The sequence below is a fragment of the Schistosoma haematobium genome, chromosome 1 (assembly GCF_000699445.3).
Source record: "Schistosoma haematobium chromosome 1, whole genome shotgun sequence".
Classification (NCBI taxonomy): Eukaryota; Metazoa; Platyhelminthes; class Trematoda; order Strigeidida; family Schistosomatidae; genus Schistosoma; species Schistosoma haematobium.
The window spans coordinates 63,721,043-63,748,374 of NC_067196.1; the positions used below are offsets into that span (position 1 = coordinate 63,721,043).

The 27,332-nt window shown below is 32.8% G+C and overlaps 1 protein-coding gene across 2 annotated transcripts; it reads right to left on the minus strand.

The window, feature by feature from the left end:
- Positions 1-1,588: 1,588 nt before the first annotated feature.
- On the minus strand, positions 1,589-24,567 carry MS3_00001843 (uncharacterized protein). Of its 2 annotated transcripts, XM_051209344.1 has the most exons (10): positions 24,016-24,567; positions 22,929-23,225; positions 19,777-20,048; positions 18,395-18,533; positions 17,093-17,254; positions 14,672-14,878; positions 14,223-14,489; positions 11,362-11,521; positions 7,644-10,262; positions 1,589-5,295 (listed from the first exon to the last, which is right to left on the minus strand). In XM_051209344.1, the coding sequence occupies exons 1-9, from the start codon at positions 24,328-24,330 to the stop codon at positions 10,099-10,101; spliced, it is 1,983 nt and encodes a 660-aa protein (XP_051074796.1). In that variant the 5' UTR covers positions 24,331-24,567; the 3' UTR covers positions 1,589-5,295; positions 7,644-10,098. The 2 variants fall into 2 exon arrangements, with proteins under 2 accessions (XP_051074796.1, XP_051074797.1); XM_051209345.1 differs by lacking the exons at positions 1,589-5,295; positions 7,644-10,262; positions 11,362-11,521; ... (1 more) ...; positions 14,672-14,878; positions 17,093-17,254 and having other exon boundaries at positions 17,846-20,048; positions 20,762-23,225.
- Between the last annotated feature and the right edge of the window lie 2,765 nt (positions 24,568-27,332).

Sequence of the window (27,332 nt, forward strand, 5' to 3'; positions counted from 1 at the left end):
CCCGATGTTTAATTGGTGTACATGATGGAACTACTTTCTTAACAACAGTGTTTACAAAAAGTAATTTCTTGTTTTAAGTAATCGCCATTCATAATAATTCAGTAATTGAGTCACTTGGTTTCCAATATCTAAAATCTCAGACTCAAACTTTGTTTTACCGAATTCGGTAAACGTAATAGGGCAGAGTCACCGTCGACAGAATTCTCGGGCATTGATCTCCTACCAGGAGATCCACTTATCGACTTAGAATACAAAGATGACACAGTCCTGTTTGGCGAGGACGCCGGTAAAATGCAGTGTCCTGTTGTAGCACTGAGCAACAATATCAGGATGCTTAGGATGGCCTTCTCCCCCTTTAAATGCAAGCTGTTGCTTCAGGATTGGCCTGCGTCATTACGTGAACTAAGGATAGGGAGTGATGTAGTCGAACGCGTTGAAAACTTCACTTATTTTGAAAGTTTTATCAGCCATGATGGGCGGGTGTCTGACGGAATTCTGCACGGATTCATAAAGCTCGTTTGGCTTTTGCCAACTTCCGTCACCTATGGCGAAGTTGACATCCGTCTCATTAAAAAAACGAGTATACTGCGCAGAAGTTCGTTCTGTTTTAATTTACGGCAGCGATTGCTGAGATCACTGGTTTTGACTTTCTGGCTAAGGAACTGACGACGTTGTTTACAAAGGTTTGTGAGCTAGATAGTGTACAAACGTCATGGAATGAGTCGTTAGTTGTCCTTATCTTTAAAAAGGGTACACGTCCTTCCTGGACAGATAGAAGTAGTCTAGAAGTTCGTGTATCTGGGTAGCTGCATAAGTGCTGGAGGGGGTGTGAGTGATGAGATCAATGCACGTATAGTGAAAGCCAGAGCGGCTTATGCCATTCTGGGTCACCTTTGGCGCCTTCGTGATGTTAGTCTGGCTGTAAAGGTCGGATCTACAACGCGTCAGTGAGAGCAGTTTTGCTCGATGCTTGTGAAACCTGGCCTCCGAGTGGAGGACGTTAGAAGACTCACTGTGTTCGATCATTGCTGTCTCCGAAGGATTGTTGACATCCAGTGGCAACACCATGTCAGTAATGCAGAGGTTCGGCATCGTGTTTTCGGGCACAGAGATGATAATGCAATCGATGTTACCATCTTGAAACACCGACTTCGGTGGCTTGGACATGCTCTACGAATGTCGTCCCAGAGAATTCCACGTCGTGCATTATTTGTCGACTCTGGGGCTGGTTGGAAAAAGCGGAGAGGTGGTCAGTGCATGACATGGTGTCGTGGCATGAAAGAAAGCTGCAAAGGACTGGCTTCTGTCGGTCCTTCACTACTCCCTGGCTGGGGTCCTAAAGATGATGCAACACAGTGGCTAGAGACGTTGTCAGATATGGCTTAAAATAAAGTCAGTGGCGATCCTGCTGTAACCTCCTTTTGCTTTCTTCATGGTTGTATCTTCATTAACTGAAAGATTTCTTCTGATTGTACCTTTCCGTTTCCCCTATTATTATTATTATTATTATTATTATTATTATTATTATTATTGCACTACCGTACATTAATCTGTCCGTTATTGTTCTTTTTTCCTTTAAGCTCCTTACCCTTTTTCTCTTCCCATTCTCATTGTTTTGTGTGGCGCATATATATTTGGTGTCCTCTTGTACCAATATTTATATGTTCAAATAAATAAATTGAGTCGAAGATACTCGTAAGCTACTAGCATTTGATCACAGATGCCTTAGAAATATTACTGGGATCACTGGGTAAGTAATAGTGAGGTTAGACGCAGGGTATTAGGGAATGATTGTAAATTAGTTGGTGAGGTTGTGAATATTCATCAACTGAAATGGTCCGGTCACGTGTTACGTATGCCTGAACACTGATTATCACGACGCGCAATGCTAACCGGTGTTGGGAATGGTTGGAAGAAAGTTATGGGTGGTTAAACCAACATGTGGCATCAGTCTTTCAAATCACTAACTCGTGGCGTGAGCCATGTTAGTAGACTCAGACTACTTGGTTGAAGTCCGCGCGACTATTGTAACCAATGTTTGGAGATTCTTGGTGTCATAGCTCAGAATCGATCACAATGGTATAGGTGTAAACAATCTTTGTTTTCCCTTAAACCCTGAGATTAAAATCGCTGTATACCTTTCTTTCTACGAACTAGTTCTTTCTCCTTGTGTCATGTCCGTAAATGAATGTTATTTTTACTATCATTGAAGTAACTGCTATGAATTTGGTGTTCATCTTGTTATGCTAATGAGGTTTGACAACTTACACCGATGCATATATGTTCCTGGTCCACGTTGTAGCTGACTGACTGACTTATGTGTTCAAATACATAAAAAAATTTGCACATCAACTCCCCTTAAGTAGTGTCAGGTATTTGAATTTCCTAGTACTTTTTTTCTGTTAATGCTTTTAAAGCAATAGTGAAATCGGTAGGTTTCTCCAGGAGTAAGTCATTTGTGGATATGAACAATAGAATGTAAATAACCGGCAATAATCCATAATGAAGCAACTACTATTAGTTGAGGAAACGTGAGAGACAAAATGACAGTTTAAAGTCCTATGAAAGAGGTATTCTCATTCGTTGATTTTGTTAGAGGATTATTACTCGTGTCCACCTTGACCATAGTTCGCGATTAGTTTTGTTTTTAGTTGTCTATATTTCGTGTAGGCTTTAATTATGCCATCCATTGTAAACTCACTACTTACTGTGCATACAGTAGATATCTCGAATTCAATTAATTATAGCTTTCACACCTTTCAAAATTTCTTAATGTTCTACAAAACCCTAATTTTCTGTGATTTCACCACCCACTTTTTCGTCATTAAAACGTCAACGTACAGTAAAGGTACACCGTTCATAGTCGTTAATGTTTATACACTATTCATAAACTTAAATATCACAAAATAAGTGATTCGGTAGCGTTCACTATATAACATCTTAGTGAGATGTTGATTCTTTTAACCGGTATACTCGTAGCATTAAAAAGATTGTCTAATACTTATACACTGTTCGCCGAAGATTACTATTATATTCAACGGTACACATCTTCAAAAGGGGCAAGTTACCTAGATTCTAACCATGCTGTTTACACGGTCATTGTTGGAAATTTTTTTGTACATCATATAGGTATGATATAAACTTGATTAAACACGATCTTATTGATCTATGTCAATTAAGCAAACGAAGATATTTCTCAGTCCGTGTCCTTAATGCGGTCTACATAAGCATGAGTGAGGAGGCGTAACCCACTAGAATTCGCTTGCCTGTAGTGCCGGTTACTTTGTCAAGCCTATATAATTTATTCTAGTTTCTGGACACACAATTTATCCATTTTCTTGAGTCACGTTTTGACCTTTTTAATTATTCACTTATTAACCCTGACTTTTTATATGAGCGTATGTGTGTACATCTTATACTACTCATCACATGTTTGTAACCTATTTTTGTGTGGCTATAAATGTTAATTACGAGGAGTTGGCTCACATGCCTCCACTGCGCGTCGTTTCGTTTCACTCTCGTCTTTGCTCCTTTTGTTACGTCTCTGATTATCTGTTACGGTTAAACAATTGTACAAATTATGTGTATTCGAAAATCCATTCTCGTATTTGACTTATTTTAATACTTTTATTCACTAACGCGAGTTATGACGATAGCAATCATTCAATAGCGATCAACATATGATCTAATTGTAGTCAGTTAAAGGGCCACAAAATGCTCTTAGAACTATCCAAGTAGTTTAAGTGGATTATGAGATACCCAATCGAGTTCTTCATAGACAGGTTCGTTACTATAGGTATTGGGAATCGTCGAATTAGTCTTTTCTGTTCAATTTTTAATCCCAGGTATATAGTAGTAGCGATGAAGCAGCAATTTAACATATAGATAGTGGTTTTAAAATGACATCTGTTTTTAATTATAAACTAATACGATTGATTTTGAAGCCTTCTGGACACATGTTGAAAGCAGCTATCGAGGAAAGCTATTATACTGCTAAACTAGTTGTGACTGAAAAGACAGCCCATGGTTTCAAACAGACCTAGATAATGCACAAGTGATTGCGTCATATTCCATTGTATTACCAATTTACATGTTTGTGCTGACATACATGGAGTAGCAGTCGAACAATGAAGTCAAGGGTCATTGAACATGTGCCTAGATGACTTCAAAACCAATTAGTATCAAACGACCCGATCAACATGAGAGGTAGAAAACTATGTACATCGACAGCAAAACACATAATTGAAACGGGGCACCGAATTGACATCACTACAGCTTTTAAGATGTTGTATAGAAATTGTCAAGGACGAATCCTCAAGTTCATTGAAACATTGGCTATCCGTAAATTTAAACCCATCTTATGTGCACAAAAACAATTTGCCGTAACCTGACGTTTATTAATTTTCATATAAAATGCCCTGACAAGTATGTGTGACCGGATTGTTTGAAATGTATAGCGCAATTATATCATATTTTTCAGATGAACTTCGTCTTCTCATTGTTCTATCGAAACAAAAGATTGATAAAGGCTTGATGATTATCCAGTGTGTTGAGTGGTTACGTTGTCTATTTTAGTCTAAATCAAAATCCGTTATGTTGTTTGCTGCCCAATAACAACTGAAGAATATGTTGCATAGGGATCATTGATGTGACTAGCATTGTCGTTGTCCTTCCTGTCTTATATTTCTGGCATTCATCCATTAATGTTTTGAAGCAACTTTTTTAAAATTTTTGATGTTTTTTTAATTTGATGTTATTGATTCAGTAAAGTTGTTCATGTCACACAGTTTTTGTAAAAAGCAATATTCAGAAATATGGCGTTTGCTGATTTTAACTCGCAGAATCTGAGTATCACTTCCCTAAAAGTTTGTATCATAAAGTCCCAATAAACTTGTAACCTATCGTCTCCACTTAAAACCGGTGTGCAGAAACAGATCTTATGCAGTATCTATACTAACGAATTTCGACTTTAAGAACGTACACCTTGATGATAGACTGCAGTGTAACAGAAGCCAAGGATGTATTTGTCTGTCAATTTCTGTCTTAACTATGTGTGAGTATCATCGTATTACGTGTCTGAATATTTGTTATAGATCGTTATATTCAAACCAAATGATATTTTATCCGTTTAGTTTAATAGATATATAATTTATAAAAGGTCACAAATTAGATTGGATTTCTTGCTGTTTTATCTATCCTCAGTCCAGCGAACGACTTCATTTTATTGATAGTTAGTGACATTCAGCCTTTAGACGAATAAGATCAGTCCTTATTGAATCGAGATTTTCTTCAAGTCTAAAAGTTAAAAATTAAATCAACTTAGTTCATAGTTGTATTAATAAGCTATTTAAAAGGCTTACAGTCATTTTTCACTTAATTATTGTAGTAGTATATATCAAAAATAGTAAATAAAATTCCCATATAATTTTCAGGAAAATATGCGTAACTTATAAATAGCCAACAAATTCACTTCAGACAGTTTAATCTCCTATTTGTCAGGCTTTGCTATTGATGAAATATTTAACTTTAGAATCCTCCGTCTTTATCACTTAAAAACTTATCTCCTTGATTTAATTAACAAATAACTGAACAGTAATAGATGATCTGACAAATAATTCTGTAAGTTGGTTTCGTAAAGAGGTAATATTACAGCTTAAGATAGATGCTGTATATCAGTAAGCCGAGAAAACAACATCATGACCAAAGTAATACAAGCTTGTGTCTTAATTACTTGACCAAAGTAGTGTTCGTGTATTAGGAAGCGATTAATGTGATGTCACTTAGTTCAACAAAGATTCTTTTTAGCAAATTTATTTTTCTAAGTTGTATTGTCATATATAGATAATAAGGAACCAGTGTGGGAACAAGTAATTTACAATTAAAAATGTTAATACATAGACTCAATATGTATGGATTCTCGGAGATCTTTTGATATGGAGAGCCAATCAAAAGTAAAATAGGTCGATCAATGGCGACCAGAAGTGACCTAAGTTTTAAGTGAATTTCATTGGGGTCATTGGGTCAATTTCCTAAGGATAGCACTGTATATATATGAATGAGTATTTGTGCATTCTATTCGGTAGTCCAATACACTTTCTCGCTTAAGTAGTCGTTTGGTGGTTAGCGCATAACATACCGTGTATCAGTATCAGATTCTGAACACCGTACGTCATAATATTTATAAGCCAAGTTCTCTGGAAAATCAAAATGTGGATATGCAGTGATTTTGAAACTTGGAGTTGTGGTCTTCAGGATATTTTCCCTTCATCAGAATTAATTAAGATGTATGTTTTTTGGGTCGTTTGTTCGCCAGCTGTGTGAAGATTATTTTTCTCTCTAACTTCAACGTCAGATATGGACTTCTTTATCGATTCAACTTAGTCCTCGAACCGATATTTGTTATGTCCTGATAAGCATAATGAATGGTAACTTTTGGGATCCATTTATCGGCCAATACTATGCGTATATTTTTATGGTATAATTGTTAAACAACTAAACTATTCATATTCATGCCCCTTGTATTATGAGCCTTATTTTGACCTATGAACTATTATTATACTATTTACCATTCTTGAGTTATAACCAGTATATTAATTACTACCTCCCTCATTCACAGCCACACTTAACTAATTCTTGTACAAATGTTGTTTCATATTTTATGGTAAGGTGTGGTCTGTCTGGTTGGTATCTAAACCCAGTATACTTGAGATAAATGATTCATATTGCAGAGGCTGAGATTGGTGTTCTGGACTTAACTAACTGGGCTAAGCAGAAAGCAGAACCGACAATTACTCTAGACTGCTCGTACGGGTTTTACGCGTCATTGATCCGATCGGTAATTCACTGCTCTCTAATTGGCGGTATTGTTACGTTATACATTAGCAGGGCACACAGGCCACATGTTATAAAAATATTGACGTCGGTTTATTAAATGCATGAAGATTGTGAAATATTTTCTCCTTATTTATCTTTTAAAGACTGAACTTCATGAATACGGTTTGTAGTGTAGTGCTCAACTGTTTTTAATCCCTATTCGACTGTCTATCATAAACCCGACGTCCAAATACTTTGAAAGCATAGACGATGATAAATACATTCTTTTAGCAAGTGAATGTTTAACTGTTACATTAGATGTTAGATAAAACAACATACAAACTTTGTAAATTATTCTATTTTGGAAGAATCACTGCTTCTTTTAATTTACTAGGATACATCCATCAATTAGTGGGACAAGTGATGAAACAAAAGAATCGTTTTCTTGGCAGGGAGTGGAATATTCTCATGATTAAACTCTAGCTCTTTTTCCCAAGTTAGTAAAGCGAACTGTGATTATGAAAATAAATCCTGTCTACGTTTCAGTTTATAAAAAGCGTATTGAATGGAATTTTATAGCACGCTACAATATTTCTTATTTCTGATAAAAAAGTAATTCTTTGGTAAGATTCGTTTGAGTATGTTACAACTACACATCGCAAATAACTTTAGCAGTAATTATTTAAAGCCCAAACTACTTTTACTGTGTAATAATTATTCTACTTAAGGTAATTGGATTTAAAGTATCATAACAGCGTTATGTTTACTGAATTAGGATGAAAAGTAAAAACAAATACAACACAAGTTCTCGGCACTTATTCATAACTTACCTTGAGTGACTAAGTTTCAGTTGATTTGCTGTTGTTTGGGCTAGTTTACCGACACATGATAATTCGTCTTCTAGTGCATCAGTTTCCATTTGACTTAATAACAACTTCAAGTTGCTCGTCGAACTCTCGAAATTCCTTTTAATATCTTCCAATTTAGTTAAGTTATTTTTGCTTGATAACTAAGGAAAACGTAGGTAAGGTTACTATTAACATACATTTTTATGATTCTGTTATGAGGTACCCTGTGAACATGAAAATGTAAGTATTACAGCATGTGAACCTGACTTTAACCCGATATCTTTTAAAAACCTTATTATCTTAAACAAATAGGGCTTTTGCTTCATTTTGACTAAAAACGTTGACTTCCATTCAATCGAAATATCTTATAATTCATTAAATAAGCCAGAATTTTTCGTTACATATCACTTAAACAAGTATGTGAAAACTAGAACATTCACAAGAAAAAATCACTTTAACCATTGTTGAAGAACTCAGAATAAAGACAATCACAAGTTATGTACAGCTATATTTTATTGAAGAAAAATTTATTATTGAAATGAGCGGAGAATCTTTGCTAGCTCCTACTATACATCGCACCGTTTTGGATCTTAAAACATCTGATATATTTCCCACCAAAATTATGAAATATTAGTTAAGGATACATGAAGTATCTACCAAAGGCTTTATATCTGTTTGGTTATGTAATATTCCTTAAAGAATCCATTTATTTCAACCTTTAGTCACTTCTCGCATTTATTTACCTATTCTCTTTATTACTAAATATGTATTAGTATTAGTAAATAACATAAGTTGCTCTATACCATTATATACACTTCTTGATATAACTTTATCTTACTCCATGCATTTATGCTTGGTCATTCGGCGTACACTCCATCACACGCTGCTGAAAACTACATAATGGTGATTTCCTGTGTTAATGAGCAAACGTTTATCTATTGCTATAACCTCATATATACGCCAAAATATACTGGGATTTCATAGTTATGGGTAATTATGATAGGTTTTGTGACTGACTCCCTACAAAATTAGAGAATATTGTTCGGGATCCCCAGACGAAAGCATATGATGTAACAAAAACTTTCACATTATTTAGGATCATTCAAATTTTACATACTTTATTCCGAAATAACCTGCTTCTCTTCATCCTGATATGTTAAGCTTCCTATTCACTTTACTGTCTCAGTAATTTGAATCAATTACTATGTCCATGAATGGATATTACTGAATTTTTAAAGAACTATACCACGTTGTACACCGTTATATCTGTCTTACATGTGTAATCCACATTTCTTCAGTGGCCTATTTTTCTCCGAACGGAATCTTGTGAGCAGTGCTAACCTTTTTGTCATTAATGACTTAAAACTGGGATATTTTATTTGTTTAATTAGGGTTTACCTAAGCAATAATATAAGGTGTGATAAAATGTAATGTGTTACGTTACAAAAATTGGCTTTGTTCCACTGTTTAAACCATGAAATCGTTCAAGCTTATCATCACTTTAAAATAGCCTGTACACATACCGTAGTGAACAGAACACGAGTGGGGGCAATCGAATGTATCTAACGCAAAATTACAGGACTTGTTAGTAAAATCTAACAATCATAAAGTAAATGCTTAATTTGTGAAATGTCCATCGATTGTCTCAAAATGACTCAGACTTCATTGTTCTTGCATTTTTATACAAATTGCATTTTGTTTCCATTCTTTACTGTTCGATCCTCTTGTCTCTGCTGCCAGACCTTCTGTTCACGACTAACATCATTTACTACTTATGTCAATATAAGTAGCACACCACAATGCAATAATTTCTCTATGTAATATTTTTTTCAAAGCAATAAATTCTCAGATTATACTTCATCACTCATTATTTTAAGGAACGAAATTAATTTATGTTTTCTATGATGGTAGAATTACTTTTGTAAGGCTTTAAAAGTCAGCGCTATATATATATATATATATATATATTTATATTTATATATATATATATATATAGTTCTCTGTCAATTATGCAGTTGCAAAAGAAATAGATATCGGGTTCATGAGAAGCTCGATAAAGATATGGCCTTCTAATAAAGATTACTGGATATAGAATATCAGTGCAGTGATATAATTTATGCAGTCCATATTAATCCCATTGATTATCAACATAATTTTATAGTGTGTCGACACTTTGATGTGAGCGAATAAACTCTTGTCTGGTTATTCTTGCAAGCCAATATTTTTTCAACTAAACGATTTATTATATTGCAAAACAAACTGACTACTGGAATTTTTTCTACATCTTTATCTTATTGATTAATTACAGTGTACTCTATTATTTCCTATTTTTGACATTCACAATAATATGTTCATTGTCCTTTACTAAATGACTGGAATAAACACGTTGAACAACTTCCTAAATTTTTCATACTATTCATGAAATGATAGTTTTAACTCACTTCACTGTTTTTCTAAAAGTATATCCTGTTAATTGATTAAAACACGTTTTTAACCAATTCACTTTGCATTTTAATTCAAGAGTCAGTGAAATCAGAGATACTTTTTCACTAAATCCTATATGAAATTCTTCGTTGTCTAGGTCTTGATCATTGAAGTTTTCTGTTTAAAAAACGCGTAAGAAACGCTTAATTCACTAGTTTGAAAATGCTACAGTTAGATGTATCTAGTGAGAATTTACTACCTCATAATGATAATAATTTTATTTAGATTTTTATCTCAGTATCACCAGTGATACGCTTTTTGTAGCATATATCAATCTTATGAAAGCCAGAAAAATCATTGTAAACTAGTAGAAACTTAAGAATGAATGCATTGAGACTAAAGTCTTTATATTCAGACACAAACCGTGAATAGATCAAATTATAGTTTAAGTAGTCACACTTAGCAGTCACATGTATATGGCATTCTAAAAAGAGTAATTGCTACTTATCGAATGGTTATTTTGAATCAGAAAACGTAAGTTGATCAAGATTGAGGTATTTAGTTTCCTAAAAGTGGAATCTGCGGACCAGCTTTAAAAATAAATGTCTGTGTGAGTAGTCTATTTTCTTTAGGTGGAACTCCTTATATCACCACGTACAGTTTTAGTTTGCAAACTCATAATAATTTGTACCATTATTTAAAAACAAATATTAGGGTAAATTACGCACATCTGAAGTATTTACTGTTAGAAATATAGTGTCATATTGACATTTTAAATGAATTCAAAATATGGTAAAACGGCATAATTTACTTGAAAAGATGGAAACGAGATAGCTGTCTTGAAATCTATAAATTGTTTTATTCAATACGTTTGTTAATCAGCTGTTGTACTATGGAATTTTTTTAGCACTATACAGTTCTCATTATGGTATCCATATACACTCTTCCGTAAAACATGGATCTTTTCTTCTATAGATGTTTCGAAAAATAGTCTTCAGAGACTTTTAAAACGTTCAGTAGTCATGTTTAGTTAAGAAGAGTGGATTGTGTTCAACATATTCCGCTCGATTATACTACTATCTCCTAGCGTAGCCAACCTATTTAGTATTATTCGAATGGATTATTTACAAATGAAATATTCCGTAGTTGTATACGTTTTAAAGTGTATCTACATGAAAACTATACTTCGTACGTTGGCAACTGGAAGTTACCTTGATTAATAATAACTGAAGCTCATTGTACTGACATATGCATAAAGTAAGGAAAAAAAACCAACCTTTTCCGTGATATTTAAGCAATTTCTCCAACTTTCCTGTCAAGTTTTCTAAATCATTTGAAATCCATGTGATAGCGCATGATATCACTGTGTCATCTTTAGCATCGTTATCCGGCTGTGAAGCGTCAGTCTGTACAATCTGGTCTATAGTCACATAAGGCTGAAGATGAAACAAATAGTGTATGGCTTTCACAAATTTCACGAATTTTATGCCGTAAACTAACAATATTAGAATAGACCTATATTATAAACTAGTGATTTGTTAATAAAATGATACGTAATAAAAGTAGGTAATACAAGGAATACACTAGTACTAATTCAATAAATTACATGTCTACATATAATTCAATTGGTTGTAAATAAATAGCTACTCAGTTACAATTAATTGATCGTTCAATATCAAGGTTAGAATTCCATGTATTCATTAAGGTAGGTAGCATAATGCATGTACAACATGATATGTGCTTTAACTCTGATATTTCCAGTTAATTATCAGCTTTTGCAATTGACTAGAGCTTCTTTACAAATCATGTTATAGTTACCACTTGTTGAGTTATAATCAGTTTTCATCGGGTACGTTTTAAATCATCCCGATGTTTAATTGGTGTACATGATGGAACTACTTTCTTAACAACAGTGTTTACAAAAAGTAATTTCTTGTTTTAAGTAATCGCCATTCATAATAATTCAGTAATTGAGTCACTTGGTTTCCAATATCTAAAATCTCAGACTCAAACTTTGTTTTACCGAATTCGGTAAACGTAATAGGGCAGAGTCACCGTCGACAGAATTCTCGGGCATTGATCTCCTACCAGGAGATCCACTTATCGACTTAGAATACAAAGATGACACAGTCCTGTTTGGCGAGGACGCCGGTAAAATGCAGTGTCCTGTTGTAGCACTGAGCAACAACATCAGGATTTTTAGAATGCGCTTCTCATTTAAGGGACGAGTATACTGCGCAGCAGTTCGCTTTGTTCTTTACGGCTGCGAAACGTGGCCAACAAGAGTCGAAGATACTCGTAAGCTACTAGTATTTGATCACAGATGCCTTAGAAATATTATTGGGATCACTGGGTATGTAATAATGATGTTAGACGCAAGGCATTAGGGAACGAAGGCAAGTCAGTTGATGAGGTTGTGAATATTCATCAACTGAAATGTTCGGGTCACGTGTTGCATATGCCTGAACATCGATTATCACGACACGCACTGCTGACTAGTGTTGGGAATTGTTGGAAGGAAGTTTTGAGTGGCCAAACCAATACTTGGCACCAATCTTTCAAGTCACTAGCTTGTGGCGTGAGTCATGTTGTTAGATTCAGACTACTTGGTTGAGGTTCGCGCGACTATCGTAACTAATGATTGGAGACTCTCGGTGACATGTCTCTGAATTGATCACAATGGCGTAGGTGTATACAATCCCTGTTTTCCCTTAAACCATGAGATTAAAATCGCTTCATGTCTTTCTTTCTACGTACTAATTCTCTCTTCCTCTACTATATCCTTATACAAGATGTTTCTCTTTCTATATTACCACCATTGACTTAACCACTCCTATGAATCCGGCGTTCATCTTGCTGTGGTAGTGCGGTACGGCAACATGGATCGATACACATATGTTCCTGGTCCTACGTTGTAGTTGACTGACTGAATCTATATATAAGATATGGCATAAAATCTAAATACACGAACTTGTATTCACTGAATTAATTACATTATCAACAGTGGTTGTTTTGTGAGATATATATTCAACCTGGAGGTAATTCATCTTATATTGTCCAAGAAACCAGTGAATATTGAGATCAACCTTCCTTAAAAGCCAGACATAATTAATAGGCCAGCTTTTATGTGAAAACAAATCATCTATATGTGAGAAAACTTTCATTCAAAAATATTGCTACCGTGCAGATCTTTACAAGTACATCGATTGTTATATAAAACGATTAAATTATAAAGAGAAACGGATGGGTGAACAATAATGTTTACAACTTATATTTCATACTCAAACCTTTTATGAAAGTAGTAATTAAAACTTTTATGGAGTACACCTGTTATGATTGAATAATCTCAAAGTGATATATTAAATACACACTAAGTGCAGTCATAAAATATTTCCATCCATGAAGGAATATCTGCATCAGAGTATTGCATCAAAATGTTATATGTACACCGTATGTAACTGAATAAGACACTATATTAGGTAGAGTTTCATAGGAAAGTGATAATTCTACTTTACTTATTTTTAAACATTTTTTGGAGGTTGAACGTTGTTTTGACAAAATAATGATTTATTTCATTTTACTACATTACAGGTTGTATGTCATTAAAATTATCTATAGAAAAATTCTATTTGACTTTTAACTTTAGAATTTCTGGATGATTCAAGTCCTTTTGGAAAATAAACCGCTAAAAATACCAAGTATTTATTAAAAAAGTTTCTGCAGCATATACTTTAGTAAACACTAAAAACAAAAATAATTTATTCAGCGTATTCTTATTCACCATTGAAGAATATTCACTACAACCTTATATCTGAATATGTGCAAATTATTAAGAATATATATTCAAAAAAGGGACATATTAGTGAATAAAGTTTGGCATTCTTACATTTCAAATAACATATCCATCAAACTGAAGATAACCACTACAAGTAAACTTAGTAGATATACTTTCAGTTACAGTAATAAAAAATGACACTATAATACTATTTCTGCAGGAAACCATCTCCGCATTTCGTCATAGTTACTTATGTAAAATGGATGGATTTAATCATTACTCCATTTGTGTAGGTTATAAAATCACTGATTCTTAACAATCGTATTCGGAGACATGTATTTAACAAGTTTAACATATCTTACTTGTTTTATCTTGTTATTAATTAAAATTGTTTGCATTTCTTTATCTACATATTCCTTTTCTTGTCTATTGATATTTTGTAGAGAGTTTTGTGATTGAACATATGCCCATCCAGTTTCCCAAAATAAATTATTCAAACGATTCATTTGTTCGTATTGTTTCTTTAAATGTTTTGATAATAAATCTCTGTTATAACGTAGATGGACAAGTCTTCTACTTAAACGTGTACGAGTAGTTTGACATTGTTCCCATGCACGTTTGGCTTTGTTCTAAATTAGAAAAAGATAGTATGAAAACTAATATCTATATTGTATTGATAGAATTGTCTTATAATGTAGGTGAGTGAACAGTTTGATTATATACAAGTTTTATAAATTGATGAAGTAAGCTTATGCACAGTATGATATAAATAGGGAGCGTGAATCGAAGCTCATATGCCATATCATCTTACTTGATATCTTTGTTTTATAAATCGTTCTTTTTCGATGAAATGATTTTTTTCCAATTCAGTTTGTTTCAATTTATCAGCATAGAGACGACATTCAAATTGCATCATTGAAATATCTTGATCTTTTATTGTTAATAAATTTTCAATCAACTTAATTTGTTCACGAAGATCTGATTGTTCCTCTGTTGATTTTTGATTGATTTTTATGAGCTTTAGAGAAAAAAAAGAGGAAGTATTATGTCATTGAAATTGTTGATTAAAAATTAATAAAACAAAAAAACGAAACATACAACACCACATCAACGATTAAAAACATTAGATTTACAAATGTGATATTCAATTAAGGGTATTGAAAATAAACAATTTACTCGTTGATTGGGAAACTATAATGTAAGTGTTAATACTTTCAAATCTTTATGAAATAAAAACGAATTCTCACTACTCATTAAATAATATCTAATTATAGATCGTAAAATTCTTATTTCATGCATTTGCTTCCTTTGACAACAATTTGTGAAGTAAAAACAGCAAGATATCATGAAATGAAATAGATCCATTTCATTTCATGTCTTCTAAATATACCTCACTAACTTTTGTATAAATAAGTAAAACGCTTTACAAATTTATATTTAGCCTATGAGTTAAACTTTTATGAAAATAGATAGTAATTATTATTATTTTACTCTAATAAACCTGTGGTGCGTGCTACTTATATTGATATAAGTAGTATATGACGCCAGTCAGGAATGTAATGTCTGGCGGTAGAAGATGGGGAAGATAAGGAAAGAAAGAGCGGGAATAAAGGGCAATTAGTATGGAAATGCGAGAACAATGAAGTTCGAGATAATTATTGAACATTTTTCAAATTAAGTATGATAGTATGGCTTTTCTATTTTACCAAGTAACTCTGTAATTTTGTACTAAATAAAGTTTGATTGTCCTCATCTGTGTTCTCCTTCACTACAACCCAAATAAATTTATGCATATTACACATGAATTTGAATTTGTAAGTATTTCGAAAATTTACAACACACAAAATAATTTAATTTAATATCATCACAGAATATTTTGTTGTTGATGTTTTTTGGATGCTTTTATTTCTGAACAAAAATTTTTGAGCTAAATTCCTAGGTAGAATGAAATTGATAGACATCATAATTTATCACCATAAGGCTCAGATATATCAAATTAACGGCTAGAAATTTTATATCTAGGTTTCATATTCAACTTAATATTTCTCAAAAATTCGAATTTTTGGTTCAAAGCTCGATTATTTTGAATACTCTCAAGCATTAGCTATTCTTCAAAATGCAATTGAAATAGTATTCCATAGAATAATAAATTATATAAAAATTCATTTGAAGGTTTAGTATGCTAAAAGCAACAGGATGGATCTTGATAAAAGTGGTCATGAGCCATAGTAAACTTTTGATAACCATTTCATTAAGTAATACTTTTAACTTAAGTAAGGGAAATGAACCATAAGCACCACAATAAAACTGTACTCGATATCTCATTTAACAGAAAGGATTAGCTTGCATGAAATTTTTTTAAAACTGAAAACCTTTACCAAAGTTAAGATATAGGTAAGGTTCAATAACCCCTATTAATAAATTATCGAATTATAACCAATAAATGCATGGTTGATAAGTGTTGTTTGACAAACTTTCCACATTTTATTAGTGTGTAATGAATTCAGGTTTCAAATTTATCTTTGTAAGTTAAATCTTTATACCCTATCATTATTAATTTAGTTTGAGTAGGAGTTTATCTGTGATAGTATTAAACTTGGGTGTTTGTTTAGCTTGTAGTGTAATAAATGAAGAGTAATTCATTATTACCTTAATCGATCTATCTAGCTTTGTTTCATTCCATTTACATACTGAAAAATCATTCGCAAATTTATTGCAAAGCCAAAGAGTTCTTTATTTGCGGTTCGATTGAAACGACAATAAAATACTAAAGAAGATTATTTTTTATCACATATCGACATCAACTTGAGAATCAATTAAACCTATGCGTACTGAACAGCTGGTTCACTTTAGCTTGAAATTAATAAGTAACGGACAAACAAGGGTTTAGACCAAGTACCTCTCGATTTCCTATATACCAGTGAACTGAAATCGCGATTACATTCTCAAGTCTAATATACCAATAAACTATCTCAATACTCAACAAATATAATCTATGGGTTACTGTTAAACTCCGAACTTTAATTAGTTTTATTTTGTTATAGACTCCTGTATTCAATGATAGTTGTACTTGTTTGTAACCACCCAAAATATTCGATGTTATTAAGCACCTTATTGGAAACTGGATGGATTTACCCATGTTTTTATAGTTGTGTTTACTTAATAAATTCACATTGTTTAGAAAATATCTGACTAGATTGTCAGCGATGCGTATATCAATTTATACACTAACCTCATTTTTATCTGAATCCATTGTAGAAATTTTTAATTCTTGATTAAATATTATTATTTGTTGCTCCTTAATTTGTTCATTCGCTTCAGCTAGCTGTTTTCTTAACTCCTTTTGGCCATCTTCCAACAATGCATCTAGTTTCTTCTGTTGAGTTTGTTCGATCTACAGTATCGGCGTTAATGGTACAGATTAATAAATAGAGGATCTTCATATGCGTAAAATATATTTTATCTTTTTATGATGTTATTTTCTATTACCACAGTTGTTTGATTATGAGGGTCTTATCATCTTACTGCAAACGATTGTCAATTTATGCTTCAGATGTTTTAAAATCTTTTCACATATGCTGAATCCTTTCATTCTAAAGACCAGGCTAACAGTCGTTTGTACTCAAAGCCTTGTTCTCTTCATCCTTATTTATATTCGCAGTAACTGTTTGTATCAGCAGTGTCATTATAATGTACTGATAAAATCAGCTTAACGCCGCAAATTCAGCCTTAAAATCCATGGAATATATCGTTTAAGTTTAGATGAAAAGCGTTTCAGAAATCAAGTATAGGAAATTTTTGATCTGAATTTACTGCTAGATTTTCGTTGAATGATATTACTGTTGCATCATGAACTGTAATAGTATCCCACCTGAAGCAAATACACGATGAATACTACCCTTATAATATAATAATTACTCATTAATATTAAAGAATTTGACTTAATATAACGGATTACCGTCAGATTTTTTTAATCATCTAGACTATCATAAGAACTAAGGTGTTTACAATGAAACATTAAGTACCGTTCATAAACTAATTTGCACAAATTATTAGCTACACAAGCATTTTTTACTAGGCATGGTAATACAGAATAATTACTTTCTAAACAATCATCCCATTATTTAAAAAAATTACGATTTAATTATCATACCAATTATAAAGACAATTAAACATGAATAAATTCGAAACTGTTAAGAAAATTTAAAGGTAAAGATTAGCTAAAAATAAAGGAAAATGTCTAACATTTCCACAAGAATTTAAATATCCCTTATTAGTTTTATAAATAAATTTATAAAATCAGACTAATAACTAATACAATTTTTTAGGAAAGTAATTGTGCTTCCATCAGAGTAAAGATTCCGTGTCGAAAAAGTTGCTTTGAACATGTTTTTTTAAAATCCAAATACAATTTAGTATACAACCTGAACAACACTGGAAATATAAATTATGATGGACTTTGAAAATCTTGTCCTGATATTATTAAAGAGACTAATTTATTATGAAGTATACATATATTATAAAATAATCATACAGTTTTAAGTTGTTCTTCATTTTGGCGGCGATTATGTTCAATTTTTTGCAAGAGTTCATCAGCCCTTGAACGTTCCATATCCAATTGATTCATTAGTCCTTTTATATCGTCATAATAACGTTGTTTACTTTGTTCATAACTAAAAAAAATCATTTATGTTATTGATCTTAGATTGAGATAGTAGGAAAAAAGATCATAATTTGCAAAACTTTGTACCTAAAATAATTTCTTTGTTGTATTTTGATATTTTCATGCACAATCTGTAATGATATTTTGGACAGTAGAATAACTCATAATAATTAAAATAGTTTTTATAATATAAATCATCAAATGCATGAACAAATAAAGCCAGGCAAGAAACAACAACTTGTAGATTCGAAGGATATCTTTAAAAAAATTTTCATTCGGGGGTTAAAATATATAGACTTCTAAATACAGCTAAACTGAAAGATATTTCAGTCTTTTATTGAATTTTTAAATACGACTGACTGTAAAAATCATCGCTATTTCTATCGTATTATTTCTAATTCTTTCTGTTACGAAATCAATTTTATTTTAGCCATAACACTACGATTATTTGAAGTTGCTGCAGGATGACACATAAATATTATTAATCATTCATTTTTCTGAAGATAATTGTCACCACAAACCGATGACAGAACAAATATTTTGTTTTTCCTTCCTCAAAAAATACCACAAAAATTTGGGTATAAATATACCACTAATATTGAAAATTTACTATATTTTAGTGGATAACTTCGTGTATTCATCTTAATGTATGGCAGAAATATGAATTTTCACACTTATACAGAACGTTTGTGTCAAAATAGAAACCTAACATCTTAATTTTTGATTAGTGGGATAAATTAGTATGGTCACAGTCATCGGGTTCTCTGATCTAGATATATTAACAATATAAGGATTTCATCACTGTAGAGCGATTAACATTTATTTGAAAATAATCACAAGTAAGTATATGTTACTTTGCTGCCAAAAAAACAGATAGTTTCCAAGTGCCTAATCAGTAAGTATAAGAAAGGATGTTTCATGAGTATATTTATGGTGGCTTTTGTGCCTCGAAGTAACAATCTTCCTTCCAAAAAAGCTGATAGGCTTCTCCGAGCTCAAATGGCTGGTACACCGCACTGAGATTTTAATTGTTGATGAAAATGGATATATTTTAGTGGCAGTAGAAATAGGGTAATTTAAGGGAGTATATGAAATCAAAATGTCCGAAATTTCCACGAACCATCTGATGAAAGAATGTTGAAAACTCAGATATTGAACAATGTATTGTATATGAGCATATCATATCTAAACAAATAGGAAAGCCCCTAAAAATCAAAATTTATAAGATTAAAAAATTCAGGATAACATTTAACTTGTCGTCCAACTCTTTCATTCGTCTCTCATATAGTAACCGATTGTTTTCACAATTTTTTGCATTCAATTCTGCTTGCTCTTTACACTGTTTCATAATCACGAATTCACGCGATAAGGTTTGGTAATTCTCTTCATTCTGACTAGTTTGTAATTTGTAAGCATTAAATTGTGTTTCGATTACATTTGATCTTTGATTAGATTGTTCTAATTCAATCAATAAATTGTGTATCTGTTCTTGTTTTGAACTGAGCTTATTTTTTAATTCGGTTATCTGAATAAACAAGGAAGAAAACAGTGATATGCAGGGTTAACCAGACTACCCGTATAAATAATGTCAAATAATTAATAATAACAATAGTAACCACCACTCAAAGTAATCAACACATAATGAAGGATGTTTAAATGAACCACTCTCTGTCTCGAGGTTTGCAGTTTATGGAATATTTTATTTGCTAAATTGTGCGTAACAGCAAGCACTATATTTTTGTTTTTTAACTGCTAACAGTCTGAGTTTCTTCAGAAAAATTAGCTATAAACTAAAAGAAGTGGTTAAGAGGAACACTACATCAAATAATGAAAAATTATTTAGGTAGATTTAGTCTACAATGATCTGAACCAATTGTAATAGTCATTTAATTATCTGTGTATTATTATCGGTAGTAACAAGTTGATAAACGACAAATGTTTCGGAAAATAAGGTTGTTAACTTATTAATACAATATTCTTTTGGGACTTATAGTGAGATATATGGTTTCCGATAGATCGACATAGAGTCAGATTATAATTGAAATATTGTTCTCAAATGATGTAATAGAAATAAGTACTACTATAATAAATTTAGTCTCACCAAGTAACTTTATTATTGAGCTACTATCTTTAATCTCACATTAAAATAATCTACACATCTATGCAACCGTTAATCATACATATGTTTATTAACGAAAACGTAATTTATGTCTATTGAGAAAAGAATAACAATATTACTTTGATAATAAGCCAAGATAGTGAGATGGGTCCGGATCAGCAATTCAGTCATAAAAACGTAGGGCCTGGCGAAAACCTGTGTTTGTCCTAGATATCAAGCCACACGACCATAAAAAAAATTAACTGAAAAAATAGCAAACAATCAAAGTAATATGATAGTAATTATAAAATGAGGGACTAAAAATTCGAAATCTGGTAAGAAAAGACAGCAAGAAGGCCTACATAGAGAAATACTGGAGCTCAGGATCTAGATGATAAAGAGTAGATGTGTCTTTTCCGTTGGGACCTATTCTTGGCCATTTTATTAAAAGTATTCTGTCACCGATAGTTATTGTTGCGTAGACCATTACTGGGCAGTCTACATCCATCAACGTATGTCAGATCCTTTCTTCCAATCTATTTTCTCACCAATATACGTTACGGCATTCCCTAACCACATCAACCGATAAACATTCACAAGCCTGATCGACTGATTCATTGACTTAGTTTAGTACTCTGTTCCTAAATTTGTTATTGCCTGCTTGGTCATCCCAGCAATATTTCGAATGAATCTATAATCAGATGACAAGTAATCCATGAAGATTTTTTGGTTTAAAAAACCACGCTTCACACTTAAGGAGTTAAACATGAAGGACCTACTCCACAAGTGATGCGGACTGGTAAAAGCCAACGAGGCGTTTTTAGTCTGTACTAGGATTTTTCCGAAAAATACCCGTTAAATCTGACAAGATTTCCAAGGAAATTGAAGTGGCTGACACTCTCAGATACTTCAATATCTATAATTAGTGTCGTAATTGGCACAGAAAAGTCAATAGGTAACATTTTTCAAGAAGAGGAGGAAAGAAACGCACCAAATATACATCGGCTGTTCCTTAAGAAAATCATTAGACCATTCATCGGGTCGGTTTTGACTAACAGAATTATGACATTTAAGTGTTCTAAGTAGATAAATGAATTTCCTGATAGTAGATCAACTACTGGAAGTTTGGTGAAGAAATGGTAGCTTCAAGAAGTAAATTTATGACGAAATTCAATAAAAACTAACACGGCGGGCGACAACGGCGACCACTTGATATTGGTAGTTCTGATACAATTGTGGTTAGACATAGACAAGTATACCTACGTTCTAAAAAGCAATGAAGAGTGGTCATTTGGTTATTGCATACATATCTGGGTCTGAAATCAGACCACAAGCCTTAATTAGCGATCTAACGAATACAGAGGCTGGTATTTTAGGTAATATACTAGTCGGTCTGATTCCTTCGTGGTTATCAAGGAAAGATCTTTGTCCTTATAAACCAGGAAGATTTGTAATTGGGGCCAGCTGGATGAGCTCAAATCTACGACATAATAAGCAACAGATAATTCAAAATCTTTTCGATTCTAAATTTTATGGTAATCACATTTTATAACTAACCAGGCTACGTAAAAATAACTTTTAAGTTTCAAAAATTCAGTAGTTCCTTGATAATCATCCAAGTTTATTCATTTTTTCAGGAAAGCTCGAAAAATAAAACTGACTGTTATGACGCAAGACTGAAAAAATTAGTACACTTTTTAAATTAACCGATTTTGAGATCAGCAAAGCAATAAACAATTAAATGAAAGATGTCTAAATAAATTTTAAAAGTGTCATGGAAATGTTGTTACCAATGGACACAAAAGATTACAAAATATTTGGAGAAGTAAAACTGATTCAGGGGTTTTCCCTACTGTGGTGGACGCTCCTTACATGAATAATTCTTAGTATATGTGACAGAACGTGGCATTAAGGCTGTAAGAGTTGTCAGATCAAGAAGAGGATTTCTGTAGATCAAAAACAAAGTATAGGGAAAACAGTTGAATGACAGAAGAGAAGACAGTTTGCATCACAAGATGCAAATAGATGACCAAAGGCTATGTATACAAGTTATAAAAATGTTTTCTATATTCTATGGATTTGTCAGCGCAGTATAAACAGTCTTGAGTCGGTACTATGAGATGGCTTTTTTTAACACGATATCCCCGTCTTTAAAGTTATGAATACATAAGGCTGACAACTACAAAGGTAAGGAATTTTTCAAAAGGAGCTTTCTGATGATACATTCTAAAACATGTTTGACTAAATATATTGAAATAATAAAACGTTTATTAATGCCATCATTGATCTACTTCCCTTATAAGTTACCTGTTCTTCATACTTGATATTTTTCTGAGTGGCCTTTTCTTTGGCTCTTCTTAACTCTTTGATTTCACTTTCATATTCGTTGCGCTTTTCAACCCACTTAATTTTGTAACTTTCACGTTCAGTTAACTCATTGATTTGTTTATTTAATAGATCGCTTTTACTGTTTTGGTCCTGCTGACGAGGATGATTAGCACTTTGGTTTGCATGATTACAAGTCCATTCATTATTTTGATTATGAAATGAACTCCGTTTTTCTTCTGAATCACACAAATTACATCCAAGTACGCATATTTGTTGCTTTGAATCATTTAAAAATGCCAAGCCGTCAATTTTACGTGGTTGAATAGCGTGTTCAGCATAAAAGTAAAAGAAGTTAGTTGATCAACATAGGTTTATTGATGAAATAACGGCTGATATCGTAATATAATGATAACTATAGTAATTTTTAAAATATTATCTGTAGTCAATGGATGTGTGTCCGAAGACTCTACCGTAGTGTGTATAAATTTTTATTCCAGTGATCTGGTGTAAATCAAGCAAGTGTAATGATCGGAAATGGCGTAATTTGAAATGACTAGGGGTTCTGTATATACCGGTATTGATATCATAGATAACAAAGTGAGCACATCTGAAAGTATTGTATCTGGTAATTGAATCAAATGCATATTCATGTACGAACAATTTGATTGGTTGTTATAAATAATACAGTGTAGCTCAATTGTGTCAATTTATCGAGCAATGTAACTTGCTTTTCACCTACACGGTGTATTTATTATACATTCTGTTAATAGTTTAATAAGTAACTCAAGCGAAGTAAAAAAAATTTACTCCTTAAGTACACAACTTTTGAGTGACACAAAGAAATCAGCCATACATATCTCTTCTTGTTTGCTTAAAGTGCTCTAAACACGTCATTCGAGATTTTTATTCAAAATCATATTTCAAGATCAATTTTAACTTTGTAAAACGTGATAACTAAGATACGAAAGATCATTGTTTATAGAGCAGATATATTAAACAAAACATGAGAAAACTTCGTAAAGTACCGCCAATGTCATCAATGAGCTTCCCACTTTTAAGCACTTACCTGATTATAAAAATCATCTAATCCGTTTATACACATAAGCGTTGGTTCTATGCTTTTAGACCATTTACTTGGAAAACAAACGCGTGCTTCAGAGGCATACTTGGTTTTTACCGGTACTCTGGCACCGTTTCTTAAACCATCAACTTTGAAATGATTTTCTACGCATTGCTCATCTTCTGAATCACCTTGATTTTCGTAAACGTTGGTATCATGTAAAATAGTGTTATTGGTCGACAAGTAATTCTGTGAATGTTTTAAATCTGAGGAACAATTCTCTCCATTGGGTGGCTTCGAAGTTTCGGATAATGTAGGCATGTTAAATAATATCCTAGTTTATCCTTAGTCCAAATTTTATAACAAAATGAAGCAAATATAACGACCAAATTTGATTGTTTTAGTTAAAAAATGCTTGATAATTGTCATAAACAATGAAGCTAACCACCAAATCAATGAACGTTTTGCAGAAAAATTGTGGTGTATTCATAGCTGTCTATTGGTAATTACAGAATAAGCGCGAAAAACTCATCAATATTTGTAAAATGTATCTTTCAAGGTCGCATAAGTGTAGATAATTAGCGCACTAAAACAAGACTTGTGACATTGCTTACTTTTTGGAAGAATGTAGAAATTACTTTGAACTGTGTTCATTCTTTGTTTTTAGGTTGTTCAAAGGTTTATTCCTGTAAATGTAATTTTTTCATCCAAAATAAAAGAAGTTTGAACAAAACTTATTCCTGTTACATTTTTTATCACATTACTGTTTCTCATTTTGAAAATTCTTCTTATCTATCCGTTTTACGGTGTTTGGAAGTGACATTTAAGGCTAAATACAGAAATGATCGTTTCATGTACTGCATAGTTGGATTCTGATGTTCAGTTTTCCTTGTAAACAGTTCCACTCTCGATTTAACATTATTATACAGTCCCATGGATTATCTTTATACACATATGAAAAGAACATAATTCGAAGATATTGAAAAGCTGACTTTCAATGACAAATTTCGTAATAATATGCAATACTGACACGTCAAGTTGGAATGCGTAATGGTATAAAAATCTTCAAAATAAATATTTCGGTTATTCTTGAACAGTTTTGCTAATGTCACTGGTTTCACAACATGGCTAGATGCTTTCTGTGAAGCATCTTCACGAGACCATGGTTGTGGACGCCTTGTTACTCATCACTTACAACAACTAGTCAGCTTAGATCATATCCTCGTCGACGAATTATCCGTCTTCAAATCATACCTTCCAACTGCTTCATACGAAACCCCTGGTTCGTCTGGCTTTAGAATCCTTGGTCGAAAGGTTGAAGATGCCACAGGTGATACAGAAGATAGCGTTGTCATGCAAGTAATATCCGTGAAGTCCTTCAATCAACCCAATTTGCATGCTATATGTTGAGCAGATATATTTGGACTCACCCGTGCATTAGTTCAGAATACGTTCCTATGTGCGCAACTAGGAGCTTATTGTAAATTTGAAGGAAGTAAAACTCAGATGATATTATCGAAAGGGTTGCTATTCTAATCTTGAACGTAGATTCCCTGTCCATTTTGCAAAGTGCGATGAAATATCCATTATTCTATATAGTCGTGTGTATTTAAATGATCATGTTGTTATTTTTCAGTATTCACGTATATCTGTAGAATTATGGTCTACTATTATATTAGTACTGCTCTAATAATAGACCTAATCCCAAAATTGTAGATTCGTCATGATATAACTGCCTAGTCTATAAGATCTTACGTGGAAGTCACACCATCGACTACACCAACTCACTGTATCGTATCAATTACCAATACATGATGTAGAACAAGGTTAGGCTAGAGAAAGAACAATATATTTAATATGAATAGAAGATATAAGGTAACATTCAGCAGAGACCACGCCTGCATGGCCGAGCCATGCCACTCGATCAACTCCAGTCCATTCAATTCATTCTTCGCGCCTTCTCCATCGTTAGGTATTTATCCGCGTTAAATATTGAATATCTATTTTCTGAGTAGTCTCGTGTTCAGCTTTGTGGATTGTGCGGTTATTGTTCAATGCCACTACATATCCATCTTGAAGGGTCTTCACTTTCGACGTTGAAATGCTGAGAAAACGAAATCCTTGGCAAGGCTCACATGTTGACGGGGAGAGATAAGTGCAGATGTACATCGTGCAGCAAGCAATTTTGAAAAAATCCTTATTATAAGCAGCACCGTCAAGATTATTGGAAGAAAAGATTCCCCGTTAGAATATAACATGTTTTAAGTCTTGAAGAGTTGCATAGTATTATAAAAATGTTCTTGGACTATTCACAGGGATTGTAGTGACGATTTCTAAATACCGACAGTTTAATTATATACAACTGAAGTTCCGACAGGATATCATTCTGGTTTCCGTAGTCTGTTATAATGGTAACCAACCTATTTTAGATCATGCATATTGCAAACTCCAAACACCGTCGAACAAATATAATGATTTGCATAACAGATTACAAATCTCTAGATTGCTATTTAATCTTGGTACTTGTGCTACCTGACTGTTTCTTTGTACACTATTCTGAGGCCAGTTTTAACTCCAAGTACATTACTTTGGCTGCACTCACAGAGTTATTTCGTACTTGCACGTCACTACTTGTGTACAAATTGTGTAGTAAACGAGAATATGTAACACTTTAGGTTGGTTGGTTAAGAGGTGACCTCAAACAATCAAGCAAATGCCAAAACAGTATTGTCAAGTATTCATTCACTTCCTTATTTTGCATAGGCGTTATATTTCCTATTATATTATATTGAATATTGAAAGGCTTTGTTTGTCTGAACAAATAATCCCACGCTCCACTGTGGCTGCGCGAAGATCGAAATAAAGACCTATTCACTACTTGTCTGGCTTCTTCTATCAATAGCACGAGGGTTACCTTAAGGCACGAAAAATACACGTGGGAACAATCGAATGTATTTGAAAACAAATTTATAGAATGTCTTAGTAAAATCTGAGGATCACACAATAAATTCTTTATTTGCAAAGTGTTCAACAATCGTCTCTGAACTCATTGTTCCTGCATTTCCATACCGATTTCTTTCCCTTCCCGTTATTTCCTCCTCGGTCTTCTCAACATTCTTCTGCCAGACATTATATTACTGACCAGCGCTACATACTACATATGTCGACATAACTAAAACACACCACAAGTGAACAGTTATATTTATTGCTAGTAAACTGATCGATTTTTACAACTTCTAATCATCACATATTTTAGTTGCAGTAGTTACACAGTAGCGCTTACAATTTCAGATGAAACCCATCATACAAATCCAGGATGCTGC

Coding starts and splice junctions, on each gene's coding strand:
- MS3_00001843 (XM_051209344.1), bottom strand. CDS start 24,330: ATGCCTACATTATCCGAAACTTCGAAGCCACCCAATGGAGAGAATTGT. Junction 23,226..24,015: donor TAGATGATTTTTATAATCAG/GTAAGTGCTTAA, acceptor AATGATTCAAAG/CAACAAATATGCGTACTTGG. Junction 10,263..11,361: donor GCTTAAATATCACGGAAAAG/GTTGGTTTTTTT, acceptor TTTTTTAAACAG/AAAACTTCAATGATCAAGAC.